Source organism: Leptopilina heterotoma, unplaced genomic scaffold (assembly GCF_015476425.1).
Source record: "Leptopilina heterotoma isolate Lh14 unplaced genomic scaffold, ASM1547642v1 Lhet_83, whole genome shotgun sequence".
In the NCBI taxonomy this organism is placed as follows: Eukaryota; Metazoa; Arthropoda; class Insecta; order Hymenoptera; family Figitidae; genus Leptopilina; species Leptopilina heterotoma.
Genome location: NW_025111188.1, coordinates 949473 through 970538, shown reverse-complemented (window position 1 = coordinate 970538; position 21066 = coordinate 949473). Strand labels below are relative to the sequence as shown.

Sequence of the window (21066 nt, the reverse complement as noted above, 5' to 3'; positions counted from 1 at the left end):
TTCCTACCCGAGGAAGGAATTTGTTTAGGAAAAGGAAGGAAAATTGTTTTTAGAATGTAATCGACAATCGTGACGGTCGCGCTTTTTCTTTATTTTTTAAAAATATTTTTCTCCACTTTAGCGAGGAAATAAAAATCGAGTTAATTGACGTGTATTTAAAATTTAAAAAGAAAACTTAACTGAATCTCCCTCGATTAATACTGTACTGTTTAATGAGTCTTTGTGGATTAGTTAACGTTCGTCACGTGACTAGGAAACATGAACAGAACAAAAATTATGAGTGAAAAAAATTATTTGTGTACAAAAATTATTATTCTTCTTCTTTCTATTTTTTCCATCAATGCCAAAGAAGGTAAGCAATTATTAAATTGATAAAAATATTCTCTTTTCACACATTTTTTGTATAAAATTTATTTTGTTAGTTTTATTTTGTTATCAAGTTTTTGATAAAAGAATATAATTATGTAGTGAATAATTTAAAAATAACTCCAATTTTTGAATGCAAGAAAATATAATTAATTATATAATAATATGAATGGAATAATTGGACATAATTTGAATTTTTTTTTTTTTTTTGTATAAGTTGTTTTAATTTGCTACAATTTTTTTCTGTAGATAGTAAACATTGGCATCGAGTAGCTGAAGAAGAACTTAAAGATTCATTGGCTTACAAATGGAATACAAATAATGCGAAAAATGTGATAATATTTATTGGAGATGGAATGAGTGGAAATACAATAACAGCCAGCAGAATTTATAAGAATGGCGAAACGGGTTATCTCTCATGGGAAAAATTCCCCCATGTTGGTCTGCTCAAGGTAAAAAATTTTTAATTATTTTAGTTTAATTACAAAAAAGTTACAATTTTTATATTTGTTTTCTTTTTACTTTATATTCAATAATTTATATTAGTTCCTGAATTTTTCGATCTTGTAGAATGTTGGGAATTAATTTTTATTTAATTTTTGAAACAGACGTATAATACAAATAAACAAGTGCCTGATTCTGCATCAACAGCGACAGCACTTTTCAGTGGAGTGAAGACGAACTTTAAAGTTATTGGCGTTGATGTTAATGTACCACTTGCCGATTGTGAAGCAAGTTTGAATAAGGAATTCCATCTCGAGTCGATTATCACTTGGGCTCAAGCGGTCGGTAAACGAACTGGTGAGAAATTTAAATATTCTTTGATTAGAAATTAAATTATTTCTTACACTGAAAAAAAATATTTATTTATTTATTTTTTTCGAATAAATTATTACTTTTCTATTTTCAAATAATTTTTGAATCAAATAATTTTTATCAAATAAATTTTAAATCGAACAATTTTTTTTCAAATAAATTTTGAATCGAATCATTTTTTATCAAATAAATTTTAAATCGAATAATTTTTTATCAAATTTAAATCGAATAATTTTTAATTAATGTTAAATTTTAATTAATGTTAATTTTTAATTAATGTTATTTGGTATTTGATTCAAATACTGTAATTATTGGTTAAAATACAATTTAAAATCAAATAATTTTTAGTTAATGTTAATTAAATGGTATTTTTTCAAATACTGAAATTATTGGTTCAAAGACAATTTATTTCAAAGGCAAATTGATTTGAATTAAAATTATTTTATTCAAGTGAATATTTATTTGATATAATCGACAAGTAATCGATTTTTTGATTCAAATAATTTTTTTTTCAGTGTGAAAAAAAATGTTAAACATTTATAATATAACAGGTTTTTTTCGTTCCATATTTTATAAATTTGAATTTTAATGAGAAGCATTCAAGGCATTAGAAAATTGACAAATACCTGAAGTCGTAATTTTTCCCTTCAAATTATGTCAGTAAATGTCTCTTAATTAGTAATTGTCAGTAATTAATTCTTAATTACTACATAAAGACAATGGTAAAATCCCATCTGGATTATTTAGCTGAATTTGTAATTAGCCATAAAATTGGCAGTCAATTGACAAATTTGTAGAAAATTTACAACAAAGTATACGGTCACTAATTGAGTATTTAAATTCCGATTATCAAATTTCAATCTCTAAGAGAGAAGATATTGTTTTTTTGATAATTGAAATTTCGTTTTAATACTACTTTTAAGGTGATAAAATCATTTCTTTAATTTTGTAGGTTTTGTTACCACTACTCGAGTAACTCACGCAACACCAGCTCCTTTATATGCACATTGTCCGCATAGAAAATGGGAATGTGAAGCAACGAAACCTCCAGGTGCGGAAAAATGTCAGGACATTGCAAGACAATTGATTGAAAATGAACCTGGCAAAAATATAAAGGTCTGATAAATTTAATTTTATTACTTTTAAAAGTTTAGTTTTTAAATATAAAATCCTAATTTTGATTTTTTCTCATTATTTTTCGTTTTTAAAATTTAAAAACGTTGCGGACTCATTAGAAAAATAATAATGATTACTCCACAATAGGTGATTATGGGTGGAGGAAGGCAAATGTTACGATCCTTTGTGAATGGAACAATTAACGATCCGATAGATAAATGGGCATGCTACAGTAAAGATGGACGTGATCTGATTGAAAAATGGAAGGAAGATAAAAAGGCCAGAAATGTCGCTTTCAAATTTGTTGAAAATAATGAACAACTCTCGGAGGTTAATTATAAGGAGACGGAATTTTTGATGGGAATTTTTGCAAATGGTCATATTTCTATGGACTGGCAGCGTGATAAGGGCCCAAAGGGACAGCCAAGTTTGGAGGAAATGACAACGGCTGCGATAAAAGTTTTGGAGAACGGAGACGATGGATTTCTTCTCGTGGTATACAATTTTTAGAAGTTTCAGGGCTCGAACCAGTGAAAGTATTTAAAAATAGTTAATTACGAACTTTACGGACTATTTACGGACCAATTGCTGACAAAAATATAACTGGTTCGAGTCAAATAAAAAAATTATTTTACTTCAAACTATAAATTAAATTTTTCATTAACTATAAAATATTTTTTTATTATTTTTTATTAGTTTTATTTTTCTCTTACTTTTTTTCTCTTTCTTTTGTTTTATTTTTCTTAATTACTTTTATTTAATTTTCGTATTATTCTTGTTTAGTTTTCGTCTTATTTTTTTTAATTTTATTGAAGTATCTTATTTTTAGGAAAGTATTTGTCTATTGTTTTTTTTTCGTTTAGGTGGAAGGAGGTCTCATTGATTTTGCCCATCACAGAGGACACGCAGCTCAGGCTTTATTAGAAACTGTTCGTCTCTCAGAAGCCATTGAAGCAACTTTAAAATTAATCGATATTAGCGAAACTTTGGTGATTGTTACCAGTGATCATACACATTCTTTGTCATTCAATGGATATGGTGATCGGGGATCATCTATTCTTGGTATATGATTATTCAAATTATCTGAAAAATATTTTCAACATTCACAGGATCATTTATATTCTTTTATTAGAATAATCTCCTAATAAAAGAATTAATAATTTAATTAATTAAATTTTAATTTTGAAATTCAATATTTTGTAAATTCTTTCACAATTATTTAATAAATTAATTTTTTTCGATTTTTGGAAGATGTATAAAAGGTAAAAGAAAAACACAAAAGTCAAACACAGACGTCTTCCAAAAATCGAAAAAAATTAATTTATTAAATAATTTTTAAATTAATTTATAAATTAATTAATTTTTATATTAATTTTTAATTTATAAATTTAATTAATTAGTTTAATTTTTTTTAATATTTGTTAAAAAGATAAAATTGTGTTCTTTTTTGTTTTGATTTTTATTATTTACAATCTATTGAAAATTTCCATTAACAGGCATAGCGCAAAAATCGAAATATGACAACAAAAATTATACTACCTTAACATATAGCACTGGCGGTATTAATAATATGGGATACACTATCGAAAATGGAAAAATTTCTCGAATTGATCCATCGCTTAATGATACGACCGATTATAATTACAGTCAGCAAGCGGCGATAATTACTGATGAAGCTTATCATGGAGGTGCTGATGTTGCAGTCTATGCAAAAGGTGCAATTTACACTATTTTTTTTATAATAATCATAAATTATTTAATCTTCGAAAATTGTATATATTTTATTCTTTATCGTCTATCTTCTAGTTTATTTCGTTTTGAATTTATTTCTTATTCAATTAAATCATGTCACTAGGAATCTCCTTTACATTTTAAGACAAAATAATTTTTTTTAAACAAAAATTAGGAAAATTAGTGAATGTTTTTAGTTTTTTAAATATGAAAAAGAGAGCAAATTGCTTTTTCTTTTTTAAATGAACAATTTTATTTCTGATTTAAATTTTCGGGGTTAAACTCAATAAAAAATGTTGACGACAAATTTTTTAGGGAACTTTTGCAAAATTTTTTATTTTGAAAATAAAATAAGCTTTTTTTTTTATTTTTTAGGACCTCACGCACATCTTTTTCACTCGACACACGAGCAAAATTTTGTCGCTCATGTAATTGGATACGCAGCAAAAATTGGACCTTACGCAAATAAAGGTCCTGGTACAAAAAATAATTCCATTCGAAACATTGAATTGGACAATAATTTATTTTTATTATCAACTATGATAATCAGCCTTAAAATTATTTTCTATATATAAATTATTCTTAGAAAATTCAACAGATTATTAAATATTTGTACAGAATAATATAGAAATTTTTGATCAGCGCTGAGAATATGTAGGAACAAATTTTTCAGTTCCTTGTAATAATTGTCTTTAATTGTATACAATTTTTTAAACAATTATTTTTTATATAAAATATAAAGTAGAAAAGAAAGTATAAATATTGATAAACGAATCAGTGAATTTTAACATATAAATGACACTCCATAAGTTTTTTTTCACACTTAATTATTTACATACAAGTTTTTTCTTAAAAAAAAAAAAATTTTCAGTCTTACGATGCCGAGAGGATACAGTTTTTATTCATTTTTATCCTTCGATATTTATCAGTCACAATTCCGAAAAGTGCGAAAATGGAAGAGATTTCTCGTAGAATAATTATTATGCTTTTATTATCATAATTATGGTGTTTAATTTTGTTTTTCGGAAGCCGATGAATTTGACAGACTTAACAATTACAATTTTATTATAAAATTTTATATAAATGAAATTTACTTAAATTTTTGTAAACTTTAAAAAATTGGATTTAAATTAAAAAAAATTAATTTTCATACAAAAGAATTTTTTTTGGCAAATTAAGGAGGACAAAAATAAATAAATCAAGTTAGGAAGCTTAAAATCTACTTTACAAAAAATAAATCTATCACAGCTATAGAACCACGTATTATGGAGTTTTTCCTTCGAATTTTGGACAGAGAAGAACGAAAAAAGAATTGTGACAAGTGTATTTTTTAATAAAAAAAAAAATTTGCTAACAATAATTATTCCTTTTTCCTTTTTTCGTTTTTGAATGTTTTCCTCGCTGTCTTGTCACAGAACATAACTTTCAGGGAAATATAGCCGAGACAAAATAATGCGGTGACTAAGAATATAAAACCTGGCGTGAACTTTTCGACTATCAATAAATTACCAATAGCGATTAATTGTAAAACTAAAATAAATGGTACTAAGTAAATTGCTGTTAGAAGAAGATAGGAAATCTCCTTTGGTTTTTGTTTAATGGAACGAAATATTCTTGATTTTCGTAAATTGTCAATTTTCTTCTCCGTTGGAATTTTTGTTTTTGTTTCCGAACGTATTTCCCTCAGTACAAGATAGCGAATACTCGTGTAAATGAAAAATAAATTTTCCACTATTCTTTTCAAGTATTGTTCAAGATGACTGTTTACTTTTTTTGCGACTGGATGGGATTTTGAATTCTCAAATGAGTAGAGTAAATATGGGAAGAGATTTAAATTTTGACAGCAGTGACGGAGTTTCTGCATTGATGAGTGACGGAATAGTGACGGTGGTCCGCTGTATGTTCCATCTGGAAAAAATAGAAATATGTTAATTAAATATGATTGATGAATTTAATTTGTATTTTTAATCTGTTTTCTATTTATTTTCTATTTTAATTTATTTTCCATTTATTTTCTATTTTAATTTATTTTCCATTTATTTTCTATTTTAATTTATTTTCCATTTATTTTCTATTTATTTTCTACTTTAATTTGGTTTTAACTTTTAATTTTGGTTTTTCACTTTTCTTTCTCTTAGTTCGTTTCTTAATAAATAAAATTAACCTTTGAAATTAGTATGTTTCATTTTTTGCTAATTTTTATTTATCTTTTGTTTCTTTCTAACATGCTAATGACATTTTGTTTGATTATATTTTTCAGAAGGACTGAATTTCGAGTGTGTTCTTTGAGATGAATTCGTTGTACTTTCAGAACCAATATTTCTAAGTGGAAAAATTAATTTCGAATAAAAAGTGAAGTACTTGACTTCAACAACAATTACAATTGGCAATTTTTACCGTGAGTTTGATATATTTTTATAATTTCTCTTATTTCTTTTAGTTCAATGGGATTTGAAATTGAATATTTTTATTGATTTATTTAATAGATTTTTATTTTTCTACCGTGAAATTTTAAATAAATATTAAATATTATTATTATGCAAATTACAAAAGTTATTATTTCCAAATATAAATTTTTGAATAATTCAAAATGCAATTATTTTTATAAATAATAACATTCAATTATTTTCTAAAATTTTTATCAATCTTTCGAAACGATTCAATTATTTTTTTAAATAGTAAAATTTTTCGCAAGAATTCAATTATTTTCGTAAATAATAACATTCTTCGGAAGAATTCAATTATTTCCTAAAATAATTATAAATCTTTCGTAAAAATTGAATTATTTTTGAAATAGTAAAATTGTACGAAAGAATTCAATTATTTTAAAAAATTTTAATAACATGGTTAATAAGAATTCAATTATTTTCTAGAAATTTAATAAATCTTTCGAAACAATTCAATTATTTTTGTAAATGGCACAATTCTTTGCAAAAATTCAATTGTTTTCAATATAATTTCACGAAAGAATTCAATTTTTTTCTTAATTTGTTATAAAATATGTCAAAAGAAATCATTTATTTTCTAGAATTTTAATAAATCCTTTGAAACTATTCAATTATTTTTATAAATAGTAAAATTCTTTGGAAAAATTAAATTATTTTTAATACAATTTCCCGAAAGAATTCAATTTTTTTCTAAAATTTAAATAAATCCTTCGAAACAATTCAATTAATTTTAGATTTTTTACCAAAGGTTGGAGAAATTAAAATAAGTAAAGTATTTTTCAAGAGCACAAAAATAGTGAAGCTAAATGCCATAAAAAAGAAGAAAAAATGTTGAATTTTAAGAAATTCGGATTTTTGATGATTTTTGATAATTTTCGATAATTTTAGATTTTTTACCAAAGAGTCGAGACAATTTAATAAGTAAAGTATTTTCCCAAAGCACAAAAATAATGAAGCTAAATCCCATAAAAGAGAGGAAAAAATGTTGAATTTTAAGAAATTTGGATTTTTGAATTTTTGATAATTTTCGATACTTTTAGATTTTTTACCAAAGGTTGGAGAAATTAAAATAAGTAAAGTATTTTTCAAGAGCACAAAAATAGTGAAGCTAAATGCCATAAAAAAGAAGAAAAAATGTTGAATTTTAAGAAATTCGGTTTTTTGAATTTTTGATAATTTTCGATACTTTTAGATTTTTTACCAAAGGTTGGAGAAATTAAAATAAGTAAAGTATTTTTCAAGAGCACAAAAATAGTGAAGCTAAATGCCATAAAAAAGAAGAAAAAATGTTGAATTTTAAGAAATTCGGTTTTTTGAATTTTTAATAATTTTCGATACTTTTAGATTTTTTACCAAAGGTTGGAGAAATTAAAATAAGTAAAGTATTTTTCAAGAGCACAAAAATAGTGAAGCTAAATGCCATAAAAAAGAAGAAAAAATGTTGAATTTTAAGAAATTCGGTTTTTTGAATTTTTGATAATTTTCGATACTTTTAGATTTTTTACCAAAGGTTGGAGAAATTAAAATAAGTAAAGTATTTTTCAAGAGCACAAAAATAGTGAAGCTAAATGCCATAAAAAAGAAGAAAAAATGTTGAATTTTAAGAAATTCGGTTTTTTGAATTTTTGATAATTTTCGATAATTTTAGATTTTTTACCAAAGGTTGGAGAAATTAAAATAAGTAAAGTATTTTTCAAGAGCACAAAAATAATGAAGCTAAATGCCATAAAAAAGAAGAAAAAATGTTGAATTTTAAGAAATTCGGTTTTTTGAATTTTTGATAATTTTCGATAATTTTAGATTTTTTACCAAAGGTTGGAGAAATTAAAATAAATAAAGTATTTTTCAAGAGCACAAAAATAGTGAAGCTAAATGCCATAAAAAAGAAGAAAAAATGTTGAATTTTAAGAAATTCGGTTTTTTGAATTTTTGATAATTTTCGATAATTTTAGATTTTTTACCAAAGGTTGGAGAAATTAAAATAAGTAAAGTATTTTTGAAGAGCACAAAAATAATGAAGCTAAATGCCATACAAAAGAAGAAAAAATGTTGAATTTTAAGAAATTCGGTTTTTTGAATTTTCGATAATTTTAGATTTTTTACCAAAGGTTGGAGAAATTAAAATAAGTAAAGTATTTTTCAAGAGCACAAAAATAGTGAAGCTAAATGCCATAAAAAAGAAGAAAAAATGTTGAATTTTAAGAAATTCGGTTTTTTGAATTTTTGATAATTTTCGATACTTTTAGATTTTTTACCAAAGGTTGGAGAAATTAAAATAAGTAAAGTATTTTTCAAGAGCACAAAAATAGTGAAGCTAAATGCCATAAAAAAGAAGAAAAAATGTTGAATTTTAAGAAATTCGGTTTTTTGAATTTTTGATAATTTTAGATAATTTTAGATTTTTTACCAAAGGGTGAGACTATTAAATAAGTAAAGTGTTTTTGAAGAACCCAAAAATATTCTAAAAATTTCAATAAAATTCAATAATAAAATGTTCACTTTCAATTTTTAAGAAACACGATTAATTTGAAAACTTTAGAGAAATTTTTCATAAAATTTAATAATATTACTTTCAAAATTTTCAATTTAAATTATTTTAAAAACTTCATTATTTAAAAAAAAATTCGAAGAATTTCTTCAAAAGAATATAATTAGGATTTTCAAAAATTAAAAATCTTGTCAATTTGATTATTTTCATAAATAATAAAATTCTTCGATGGACTTCAATTATTCTCAATTTTCTTGATAAAATTCTTATTTATTATTTTTTTATGTTTATTAATAATATAATGGAAAAATATCCCACTGAACTATTGAAGAATTTCACTTTATTATTATTTGAGATTATTAAACACAAAGTTTGGTAATGTCATTAATAGATACTTAAATTTCAATTTAAATATAAATTTCTCTCACGATTGTAACTAAAAATTATATTATGTAGCTAAATGTTATTTTAATCCGGAAAGTATATTTACGTAGTAATTTAAATTTTTGACATTTTGAATCGTTTTTGTTTAAATTAATGGTAATAATTTTTTGAAAATACATCAAGTTCTTTTTTGCCTGATTTTGAGTAGCAAATAAAATATTAAATTTCAATTATAAATTTATAATTTTATTTATATTGAATATTTGTTATAAATTCAAAAAGTACAGATAATAAAAATAATTTTAAAAAATAATTTAAAAATTAAAAATAATTAAAAAATTAGGACTTATTATAATTCCGAAAAATTTTGAATAATAAAAGTAATTTTGTAGCACTCACCTTTGAATAGATCAGAAACACGCCTGACGAAAGTTTGGCGCTTCTTGAGGACAGTTTCCTGCTCCATGACTTTAACTCGACTCATCTTGGTTGATTTGATGGTTGCAGATTTTTTTTTTTAAAGACGAGAAAACGTCTCCTCTCGCTTGGTTATCAAGAAATCCCCTTCCTCCTCGTTTTCAAAGGCAGATAAATCAATTCTAAAAATGACTATTCATTAAAATATAATCACTATTGAGTATAACTAGAAGGTTGCAAAATGGAATGGAATACATTTTTCTCGAGTGCAAAAAAAAAAAAAAGAAGAAGAAGACTATCTTTATTTCAAAGAACTTTTATATCAAAGCTGCATTGCAGCATTCACTTTGGACTTGTGCACAAAGATCGGTGAGGTTCAATTCAATCAAGACCTTCGACCCAAAGGAAACTGTTTCAAAAATCGTCACAACCTGATAGCTTACATGACCTAAGATTAATTCGTTTGTTCAATTTTTATTTGCAAAACCAATAATTATTGTATGCACGACACTAATCTTTGAGAGAAATTTTTCTAAATCAACTTTTTCTATATTCATTGAGGAATTTCGATATTTTTTAACTAGGGTTATAAAGATATTTGTCGAAAGCTTAGAATGTTTTCTGATAATTGGAGTAAAAAAAGAAGAAAAATCTTGAAAAAATGTTTTATCAACTATAGCAGTTAGAATTAAAATTCTTAGGATTTTTTCTGATTCACCTTTTGAAGTATCATTGAACTTTCTTATTCTTCTGATTCTAGTTATAAATTTTCTAAAAATTGGAAATTCTGAAGTTTTCTTTCTAGTTTTTGGTGTTAAATTTTTAATTTAATCCTAAAAAAAGTCAATTATTTTTAAAAACTTGAATAATTATTTTTATAATTAATAACACATCTCGAAAGAATTGAATTATTTGAAAAATGTTAATTATAATATCCTTCGATGAAATTCAATTATTTTCGAAAATTTTGATAAAACTCTTTATAGGAATTTAAATATTTTTAATATTATTTTAATTAAATTTCTGGTAAGAATTGCCTTATTTTTACAGATTTTAATTTAATTTTTCGCAAGAAATTTAGTTATTTTGAAAAATTTGGATAAATTTCTTTATAAGAATTTAATTATTTCAGATTCAAAATTATAAAAGAAGTAGTATTTTTAATTGAAAACAGTTTGGTTTAATTAATTTTTGGTATTTTTTAATCTTCAAAAGCATTCAATTAGAATTTCATTAATTTAAAAATTAGAAATATTCAAAATATTGAAAATATTCAAAAAATATTTTTAAAAAATCCCTAAAAAAAAGTAGGAAACAAAAACGACAAATTTAATTTTTGGGTTTCTAATTTTATCTTTATTTTTCCAGGTCAAACACGGAGTTGATAATAAAAATTAAGAGCCAAAAATGAAGTTCCAGTATTTTTAAAGGAAAATTTGATAAATAGACTACCACAGGAGTGTCGATAAGAAAAATGGTAAGTTTTTCAAAATTTATATCTTTTTTTTATTTTCTATTGTAGACCAAAAATACTATTTGTTTCAAATAACCGATTACTTGACTGTTATCAAATAAATATTTACTTGAATTAAATAATTTTTATTTGAACCAAATTGTATTTGAAATAAGTATTCAAATCAATATGTTCAGTATTTGAAGCAAATACCATTTGGTTGATTTAAGTAAAAATAATTGAGTTGAAGTAAATTTTTAAAATTAAAATTTTTATTTGATAGACTTTATTGTATAGAAAATAAATTGTTTATTGACAAATAATCGTTTATTACAATCAAATAAATATTTTTGGTGCAAATTAATATTGTGGACAGAAAAGAATTTTGTACCAAGTTTAAAGAAAATTGCATCATTCAAAAAAATTCTTTTATTATTGCGATAGATGAATTTTGTATACAATAAAACCAAAATCTCAAAAAAGAAAGAAAAAAGTAAACATTAAGATACAATACACTTGAAACAATTGCTAAACAATATAACTGATTGAAACATGAATATATATTTTTTATCATGTTGAAAGTAATTTCAATATCTTATTAACGATGCTTTTAATTTCTTCACGGCATTTATCAATTATTCTGTAAAATGAAGTTTTGCTTTGTTTACTTTAATTGTAGTTAATTTTTGCAGTGATTAGATTTTGTTTTTAAAAAAAGCACGTGATGGAATTAAGAGAATTTACTTTCACTAAAAATACTAATTTTTTTACGTAATTTAACTTAATATTAAATAATTTTATGCAATTTAACTTGAAATTAGATAATTTTAAATTAAATTACGTAAAAAACTATTACAATTTTGAGTGTGAAAAATAATTTAAAATTAGATAATTTTAAGTTAAATTACGTAAAAAATTATTACAATTTTCATTGTGAAAAATAACAAATAACAAATATGTAAAGTAAAAAGTAAATAAGAAGAAAAATAGAGATTTTTTTCGAAAAAAAAGTTAATAACATATCAGAACGGCTTTAAAAGAAATAAAAAGAGGCGACCTCCAATGCCGGGTAATCCACATTCCAAATAGGGATAAACAAAAACTTGTCGCACAATTCTTTACAATTGTTTTTTTCTTTCTTTCTTTTTCTTTTTTTAATACAATTGTTGTTTCTTGAGAAAATTGTTTTATATTTTATCCTCGTACTAGACTTGAATTTGTTGTATGACTAATATGGAGAGTTGAATTCGATCATTCTGTGACCTCGTGCGAAAGTCTGTTCCTCTTGATAGGACAAGACAACCTTCTTCTTTTTTAGTTCACCCGTTTGCCGGTAAAATAATAATTGCGCATTCTTTCTTTTCAAAACGTTCAATTTTATTTTTAAAACGAGAATATGTGAAAAAAATATCTTATTTAATTATAGTATTTATTTGACTTTAAACTTTTAAAATTGCCATCGATATATGGTTTTTTTTTCATTCTATAATCATTCTTCTATTCGTGCAGAAAATTGTATATAATAGAGCTTTTTAATAATTACTTTTGCTTAAAAAAAAAGAAAAAATTATTAAGAGTTGGAAAATTAAAAACAAAAATTGTTTTCAGGTTTGACACAGACCAAGGGACAAAAAAAGGAGATTTTAATTTCTACTCAAAGTTCTCAAAAATACGAATTATTCAGAAGGGGAAAAATTTATGAGTGGCCACACTGAGAAAAATGTATTCGTAAAAATTGAGTGAGTATTTTTATTTCTATTTATAAATGTTTAATGCTTGTCTCGAAAATATCTATTAATTTGAAAAAAATTTAATTTGTTGCATAATTATTGCACGAATAAAGTTTTGAAAGTTCAAATGAACGAAATTTATTTATTTCTTCTACAAGTTAGATTTTTTTTACTATAATTTTGCGTTCAAAACTTTTTCGTCATTTTGCTGCAAAACTTTACTGTCTTGACATAAATCGAAAATACGAATTAAATATATTAAATATTAATATATATTAATTAAATTATTAAATTAATTAATTAATATTGAAAATGAAAACTTCTTTTTGTGGTCGTTTTTATTTTCAATAATTTAATATCAAAGGACGTTAAAGATTATTAATTAATTAATAATTAATTACTATTTATTATATTAATTCAATATTATTTATTATTATTATTTTTAATTATTTATTTTATTTATTATTATTATTAATATTATTATTTCGTGAAAAATTCTGGGAAAATTCAAATATTATTATTATTTATTAATTTATTATTATTATACATATATTAATATTTAATATATTTAATATTTAAAGAATATTTAGAATTATGTTATTCGCCGAATTATTTATTTTTTTGAAATTACTTAAAAGTAATTTTTGTTTTATACTTTTTTATTTTGTCAAAAATTTTATTAAACTATTTGAGAATTTGTATAAACATAAAAATAACTCGGTGACTAACATAATGCTTTTCACGATACATACATATTATATGAATATACAAAAGAGTAAAATAATTGATTAATGGAAAGTTTGTCCCTTCATAATATTTTTCTCAACACCGACAATTGTATATAATAGAGTAGGAAAATTATGCACTTGACTCACCTTTACAATCGGGTGTTGGTGTAGTACAATTCGAAATTATTCACTTGTTTAGAAGATTATTATTGACCACTACGTAGTAAAAAAAATTGAAAATCCTTTCACAATTATTCTTTATATTTTTTTAACTGTATTTTTTGTACAAATTAAAAACAATTGGAAATTCGCGAAATATTTCCATTTCTTGAATTAAATCGATATAGAAGTGTTGAGAGTGTTTTGTTTTTGAATAAGTAGAGGAATGCAAATTTTTTTTTTTTTTTTGCAAATAAGGAAATAAGAAGGGAAAAATTGAATAAGAGTTCTCTTAGATCACAACAATAACTGTTGATAGAAATGCGGAGCACTTGAATGGGAGTAAAATTTAAGCATGTACGCAATGCGGCAATGAACATGAAAGACTAATGTAACAGCCGGCAAAGCAAAGGGTATTATAGTGGGATAGGACTCGACAGTGAGGCAGACATATCCAGGCTGCTCCGACAGTTTCTACGCAAGTCTGCTCTTCGAACTGTCCAGAAATGGTTGAATATGCCACACACTTTTTTTTCCTTTTTTTTCTCTAAAGCGGAACACATTTATTGATGTCGATGCAAAGAATTTTGTTTGTGGCGAATTTTAAACTGAGGGCAATTTTTATTGTTGAATTGTATTTTTAACGTTGTCCTTTATTAACATTATCGAATTTTTTTGGTTTGCTATTTACGAATTATTGACAACATTGTTGGAGTATTTTTTTCAATATTTTAATATTTTTTCAATATTCGTAATGTGGCAAAATAATTCCGTCTAAATATTAATAATAATAATATTAATATTATCATAATAACATTATCTGACGCATAGTAATTAATTACTTTCATTTGTTGAATTGCAAAAAAGACTTTTATTTGGCTCACCAAATAAAAGTCTTTTTGCAATTCAAAAAATGGAAGTAATTAATTACTATTTATTTGAGAATAAATTATATTTGGATTGCATAGAATTTTTCTCCAGGAGTAGATTTTAGTGGAACCAAATAAAATTCTAATAAAAATTCTTTTGAACCAAATACAATTTTTTTCAGCCAAATAAAAAGGATTTGAACCAAACAAGTTTCTTTTGGAACCAAATAAAATTCGAAGAAAAATTCTTTTGAACCAAATAAAATTTTTTTAATCAAATAAAAAGTATTTGAACCAAATAATATTTTTTGAAGCAAATAAAATTTTTTTGAACTAAATAAAATTCTTTGAATGAAATAAAATTTAATTGAACCAAATAGAATTTATGTAAATCAAAAAAAATTCTTTCTGAACCAAATACAATTTTTTTTGAAGCAAACAAAAAATATTGGAACGAAATAAAAATTATTTAAATAAAATAGAATTTTGTTGAGCCAAATACAATTTTTTTTTAACTAAATAAAATTCATTTGAAGCAAAGAAAAGTTTTTTTAACCAAATACAATTTTTTTTTTACTTTAATAAAATTCTTTGTAATTAAACAAAATATGAACCAAAAACAATTTGTTTGCACCAAATAAAATTTATTTAATAAAATAAAATTCTTTTAAACCAAATTATTCTTTAAAAAATTTTTTTTGTTTTGCTATTGTCGAATTATTGACAATTGTTGGAGTATTTTTTCAATATCCTAATACTTTTTTCAATATTCGTAACGTGAAAAAATAATTCGTCTAAATAATAATAATAATTATTATCATAATATTATTATCATAATAAAATTATCTGACGTATAGAATTAATTACTTCCATTCGTTGAATTGCAAAAAAGACTTTTATTTGGCTCAAATAAATTATATTTGGTTTGAATAAAATTTTTCTCCAGGAGTAGATTTTAGTAGAGCTGAGTAAAATTTACTTCTAACTTATAGCAAAAATTTACTCTTCTGGAAATAGTAGAATAGTTGATAGAAAGCAAAAAAGTGGAGAAATTTCAGTTAAGAAATCTTGCGCGCTTGCATTTTTTTTTAAAAGTTTAACGGGGAAAAAATTCAATTTTTTCACATTTTAATCGATTGATATTTATTCAAATAATTATTATAAAAAATTAAAAAAAAACATTAGGAAATCGTTAGAAAAAGAAAATTCTTACAATGACGTCAATTGGTGTACCGCGTCTTCAAACAGTTTCTGTATTACTTTTTTATTTAAATAATTGAATTTTCTTGCAACTTTTTGATAAGAATTGATTTTGAAAAAGAATTTCAGTTAAAATTTTAGAAAATATTTCAAGAATTGTAATTCTAATTTTTAGAAATAATTAAATTTCAAAAGGTTTTACGTTGAAAATATTTTGAAATTTTTATTCCTGGTCGACAATTAAATAAGTATTCTTATTAAATAAAAATTAATTTTTTGAAAATTTTTATTTAAATATTGTGAAAAAATGAGTTTTTTAAAAAAGCGTAATTTAAATTTTTGGAAAGTAGTTGTATTGTAGAAAAAATTTTTTAAAAATTTGAAAAATAGGAAATTTTCTCAAATTTTATTAAAATAAATTTTATATTTGAAGGAATTTTTTTTTCTCACTTTAAAAAATTATTTTTAAATCATTGTATTTTTTGAAGAATTGTAACTAAAAATTTGGAAAATAATTAAATTTGACAAAAATTTTTGTATTCAAATAAATCAATTATCGTTGAATTCTAATAAGATTTTAATTAATTTAAAAAGAAGAATTTCAGTTAAAATTTTGAAAAAGAATTGAATATTAAAAGCGTTATAACAGGAATTTTAGGAAATAATAAAATTTTAAAAGATTTTTAAATTGAAATCTTTTTAACAATTTTAATCGCCGTAAAAGTAGAATAATATTTAAATGTTAATTGAAAGAAATATATTATTTTCACTTTAAAAAATTATTAAAGTTTTGAAAACTTTTATTCAAAAATTCTAAAAAATTGTTGACTTTTGGAAAAATTGCAGTTGTAATTTTTAGAAATAATTAGATTTCAAAAGTTTTTACATTAAAATTATTTGAAAATTTAATTAAAATAATAATTATATTTCAAAAAATTATTTTTTTTACAAAATAATTCATTAAATTTCATAAAGAAATTTTTTGAAAGAAATTTTTAGTAGTTTTATTAATTAGTTACTTTAGTTAGTTCAGTAGTTATTATAATTATTTAATTAATGAAAATATTCAATTAATAAATAATTATATTAAGAATAATAATTTAAATATATTAAATAGTAATAATAAATGAAATATAATATGAAATATTACTAATATTAAATATTAAATAATTAAATTGAAAAACGGTATCTAAAATATTAAAAATGAATAAATTTGCGAAACTTTTTTTCATGATAATATTTCTAAAAATAGAGGGAAAGAAAATTCCCTCCCAAGTTGTGAAATAAAGATTATCAGAAAGTTTTTCTTATTATTTTTTATTTCATGTTATTAGACAAAATTGAATATACTTTGAAAATTTTCCTCTTATCTTCTTCATTCCTCTCTTGTGTTTTGTATCAATGAAACACGTGAGTGCATATACATACATTTGATCATATAAATTCTTCGTGCAATGTTCACGTGATATTTAACTGATACTTTTTTATTTCCTAATAAAAAAAAGATCTTTTAAGGAATTGATTTGATAACTGGAGAATATTGAAATAAATGAACATTTTAGAATAGTTTGGTTGATTTAAAAAAGAATTTATAGTGATTAATTTAAATTATCTTTTATAGGGAGACAGTTGATAAAGTGAAAAGAAAATTACTTTTTTTACATAATGGGAAAAAAATTAATTTGATCCGAATAATCGATTACTTGTCTATACTCAGGAAAAATTTTTTGTTAGAAGAAATCAGTATAAATTTATAAATCCTTTTGTTTTATTGAAAATAAATTTTTCTTTTAAACGAAAACAGGGTTTTTGATTCAAAGAAAATTTCTTTTATTTACATAACTTTTCTTTGAACCAAACAAATTTTTTTTGACAACTTTTCTTTGATTTAAACAAATTTTCTTTAAATCCAACAAATTTGTTCTTTAAGTCAGAGAAATTTTATCATTAATATATATATATATATATATATATATATATATATATATTTGCGTTGAATAAAATTTTTATTTAAAACAAATAAATAATTTAGTGGACTCTGAGATAAAAATACTTTTATTTAACAAAAATTATATTTGGTTTTAATCTTTTAATAAAATTTTTCTCTGGGTGTACATTTTTTTCCAGTTTACTTTTGTTTACAATTTTTTTTATTTTTGTACTATTTTTTATTATTTTTGCTGTTTCTAAATTTTATATATTTATTTTTAATTTTATTATAAATAATTCTTGTAGTGAATTTAATTTTTTTATTATTTTTACTGTTTCTAAATTTTATATATTTGTTTTTAAATTAAATATATAAATAATTCTTGTAGTGAATTTAATTTTTGAAAATTATTTTTACTGTTTCTAAATTTTGTATATTTGTTTTTAAATTTAATATAAATAATTCTTATAGTCAATTTAATTTTTTTTTTAAATTATTTTTACTGTTTCTAAATTTTATATATTTGTTTTTAAATTTAATATAAATAATCCTTGGAGTGAAGGGTTTCTTATTAATTTTATTTAAGGAATTAGGTATTTATTGAAAGAAAATTTTCAGTTCAATTTATAGTGTCAAAAAATTGGGCGCAATTTATAAAATTTCTTCAGTTTTTTAGCTACTTCTAGGACAATACGTGGAATCTGAAAATGAATTTGACATTCAATGTTCACTTGAGGTTCACGTGATAAAGATGGAAAGAGCCTAATATATTTTTTACATTATGTGGAGAAGTAAAAAGATATAAATTCGTCTATAAAAAAATAACGAAATTAATAACAATAGGAATAATAGAAATAGTAAAAATGAAAAATAATAACAATAGAATTAATAGAAATAAAAATAAAAACTAATAAAAATTTTACAAATAAAATAGAAATAGTAAAAGTAATAACAATAGGAATAATAGGAATAATAAAAATAATAACAATGGGAATAATAGAAATAATAAAAATAAAAAAATTAAAAACAATAAAAATTTTATTAATAAAATAGAAATAAAAATAAAAAAATAATATTCCGTTAAAAGGAGACTTTATTTATATAATCGTGAATTATATTTGAAGCTTTCTATATGTGATAAAACATTTAAATTCTGTACTTTGAATCTATTTATTTCTCTCACTAAAATTAATCTTCTCTTAATGATATTAACGTAATGAATATCTGCTTCCTTCCAATTAAATAGAGAGAGAGAGAGAGAGAGCACATAATTATATTTTATTTTCGGATAATTTGCGATGGAAATAGTACAAAAAAGACATTTGTTTTGTTTTCGCTGTCATGTAAAAATGGAAATTTACAGAAAACTTTTTGGTTTGGACTTTGTCAAGATTTTTGTACGTTCCTTGTGTTAGAATTACATAACAAATTGCAGTAAACATATATAAAAGAATTATGAACTCGGAATTTTTTTTACATTAACATATAAGTGAACACTTATTTTGGTAGCCTGAGAAAATATTATTGTTCTCAAGCATTGTCTGTCTATAATAAAATTATGTCTAGACAAATTTTAAATTCAAGTTGAATGCAATTTTATACGAAGAAAAAAAATTTTTTTGTAAATACGTAAATGGAAATGCAACCAAAAAAAAAATATATATTTTACTCAGTGGCTACTAAACTTATTATTTGTTTCAAATAAATTTTATTTGGTTCAACTAATTTTTTTTTGGTTCAAATAAAAATTTTATTTGGTTAAAATAAGAATTTTGTTTATACCGAATAAAATTTTTACTTAACTCAAAGAAATTGTATTTGGTTTAAATAAAATTTTTTCCTAGCTGTAGAAAATTTTGATATGAATTTTAAAGAAAAAGAAAAAGAGGAAGAAAAAGTTTCTGAAAATGATTAATAATATCAAATATCGATTTTTTTGAATGGAATACTTTTAGATGTTTTGCCTCTAATATTGACGTCAATTTAAAATTAAAGATAATCACTGTCTAGTTCGTCAAAGATCGCAAGGTTAGATTTCCTGTCATTTATACATTATAACCACATAAATATCGCAACTAATTATTTTAATCTAATGTCTCGTTGTGATAAACTCATAGATCATAATAATGTATAGAATGAGAGAAAAAAAATTGAAATTTTCAAGACAAATTTTCTTTCAAGAAATGTGATAAATATTTTTATCAGAGAGCAAATAATTGTCATCAGATTTTAGGGATATACAAAAGTACTTGTTACACTGTCTGGTGAATCGTGTGTTCTAAACTGGTTTTCTTCCAAAAGAAAATAAATAAGTTGAGAGATTTCAAGATTGCTGACTAATCATATACCTTCGTTTCATTTATTTTTAATGCATTTTTGCCAAATTTTTTTTTTTTTTTTTGCTTTTTTTTTAATGTGAATGAGTAAAAATTTCTTTTCGAGTAAAAATAAATATTTCTGTAAAAAAAATTTTTTTTAAAGCAAATAAAAATTATTTGAGGTAAATAAAAGTGTATTTGTTTCCAAAAAGTAGTAAATTATTTATTTGGTTTGAATAAAATTGGATTCGGCATAAATTAGTTCTTTATTTGAACCAATAAAATTTTTTTGAACCAAAAGAGTTTTTTTTGTAACCGAATAAAATTTGAATAAAGATTCTTTTCAACCAAATATACAATTTTTTGTAACCAAATAAAAAGTATTTGAACTAAACAAGTTTATTTGGAACCAAATCAAATTTGAACAAAAATTCTTTTTAACCAAATACAATTTTTTTTGCCAAATAAAAAGTTTTTGAACCAAGAAACATTTTTTCGAACCAAATAAAAGAAATTTGAACGAAATAAAATTTATTTGAATAAAATAAAATCTTTTTGCATCGAATACAATTTATTTGAACCAAATAAAATTCTTTTGGAGCAAATAAAAGTTTTTTTAATCAAATACAATTCTTTTGAACAAAATACAATTTTTTTGAACCAAATAAAAAGTATTTGAACTAAACAAGTTTATTTAGAACCTGGTTCTATACAATTTTTTTGAATCAAATAAAAAGTTTTTGAACCAAAAAACATTTTTTTGAACCAAATAAAAAATCTTTGAACCAAATTCGATTTTTTTGAACCAAATAAAAAACATTTGAACGAAATAAAATTTATTTGAAACTAAAATAAAATTTTGTTGAACCAAATAAAACATATTTAAATCAAATAAAATTCTTTTGGAGCAAATA

The 21066-nt window shown here is 22.4% G+C and overlaps 2 protein-coding genes across 3 annotated transcripts; one reads left to right on the top strand and one right to left on the bottom strand.

Annotated features, from left to right (window-relative positions):
• Positions 1 to 24: 24 nt before the first annotated feature.
• LOC122511467 (alkaline phosphatase-like) lies at positions 25 to 4734 on the top strand. Its single transcript, XM_043626699.1, has 8 exons — positions 25 to 352; positions 616 to 818; positions 975 to 1167; positions 2135 to 2298; positions 2446 to 2793; positions 3162 to 3360; positions 3795 to 4013; positions 4405 to 4734. The coding sequence occupies exons 1-8, from the start codon at positions 259 to 261 to the stop codon at positions 4602 to 4604; spliced, it is 1620 nt and encodes a 539-aa protein (XP_043482634.1). The 5' UTR covers positions 25 to 258; the 3' UTR covers positions 4605 to 4734.
• Positions 4735 to 4881: 147 nt separating this feature from the next.
• Positions 4882 to 14300, bottom strand: LOC122511471. 2 transcript variants are annotated; one of them, XM_043626703.1, is made up of 3 exons: positions 13824 to 14300; positions 9748 to 9957; positions 4882 to 5937 (listed from the first exon to the last, which is right to left on the bottom strand). In XM_043626703.1, the coding sequence occupies exons 2-3, from the start codon at positions 9830 to 9832 to the stop codon at positions 5390 to 5392; spliced, it is 633 nt and encodes a 210-aa protein (XP_043482638.1). In that variant the 5' UTR covers positions 9833 to 9957; positions 13824 to 14300; the 3' UTR covers positions 4882 to 5389. The 2 variants fall into 2 exon arrangements, with proteins under 2 accessions (XP_043482638.1, XP_043482637.1); XM_043626702.1 differs by having other exon boundaries at positions 9748 to 9947; positions 13824 to 14299.
• Between the last annotated feature and the right edge of the window lie 6766 nt (positions 14301 to 21066).

What these genes read in the sequence shown, in the direction of transcription:
- LOC122511467 (XM_043626699.1), top strand. Translation starts at nt 259, where the DNA reads ATGAACAGAACAAAAATTATGAGTGAAAAAAATTATTTGTGTACAAAA. An exon ending in CCCATGTTGGTCTGCTCAAG is followed by an intron (nt 819 to 974) that starts GTAAAAAATTTT and finishes TTTTTGAAACAG; the next exon opens with ACGTATAATACAAATAAACA. An exon ending in ACGATGGATTTCTTCTCGTG is followed by an intron (nt 2,794 to 3,161) that starts GTATACAATTTT and finishes TTTTTCGTTTAG; the next exon opens with GTGGAAGGAGGTCTCATTGA.
- LOC122511471 (XM_043626703.1), bottom strand. Translation starts at nt 9,832, where the DNA reads ATGAGTCGAGTTAAAGTCATGGAGCAGGAAACTGTCCTCAAGAAGCGC. An exon ending in TGTTTCTGATCTATTCAAAG is followed by an intron (nt 5,938 to 9,747) that starts GTGAGTGCTACA and finishes TATTTTTTCCAG; the next exon opens with ATGGAACATACAGCGGACCA.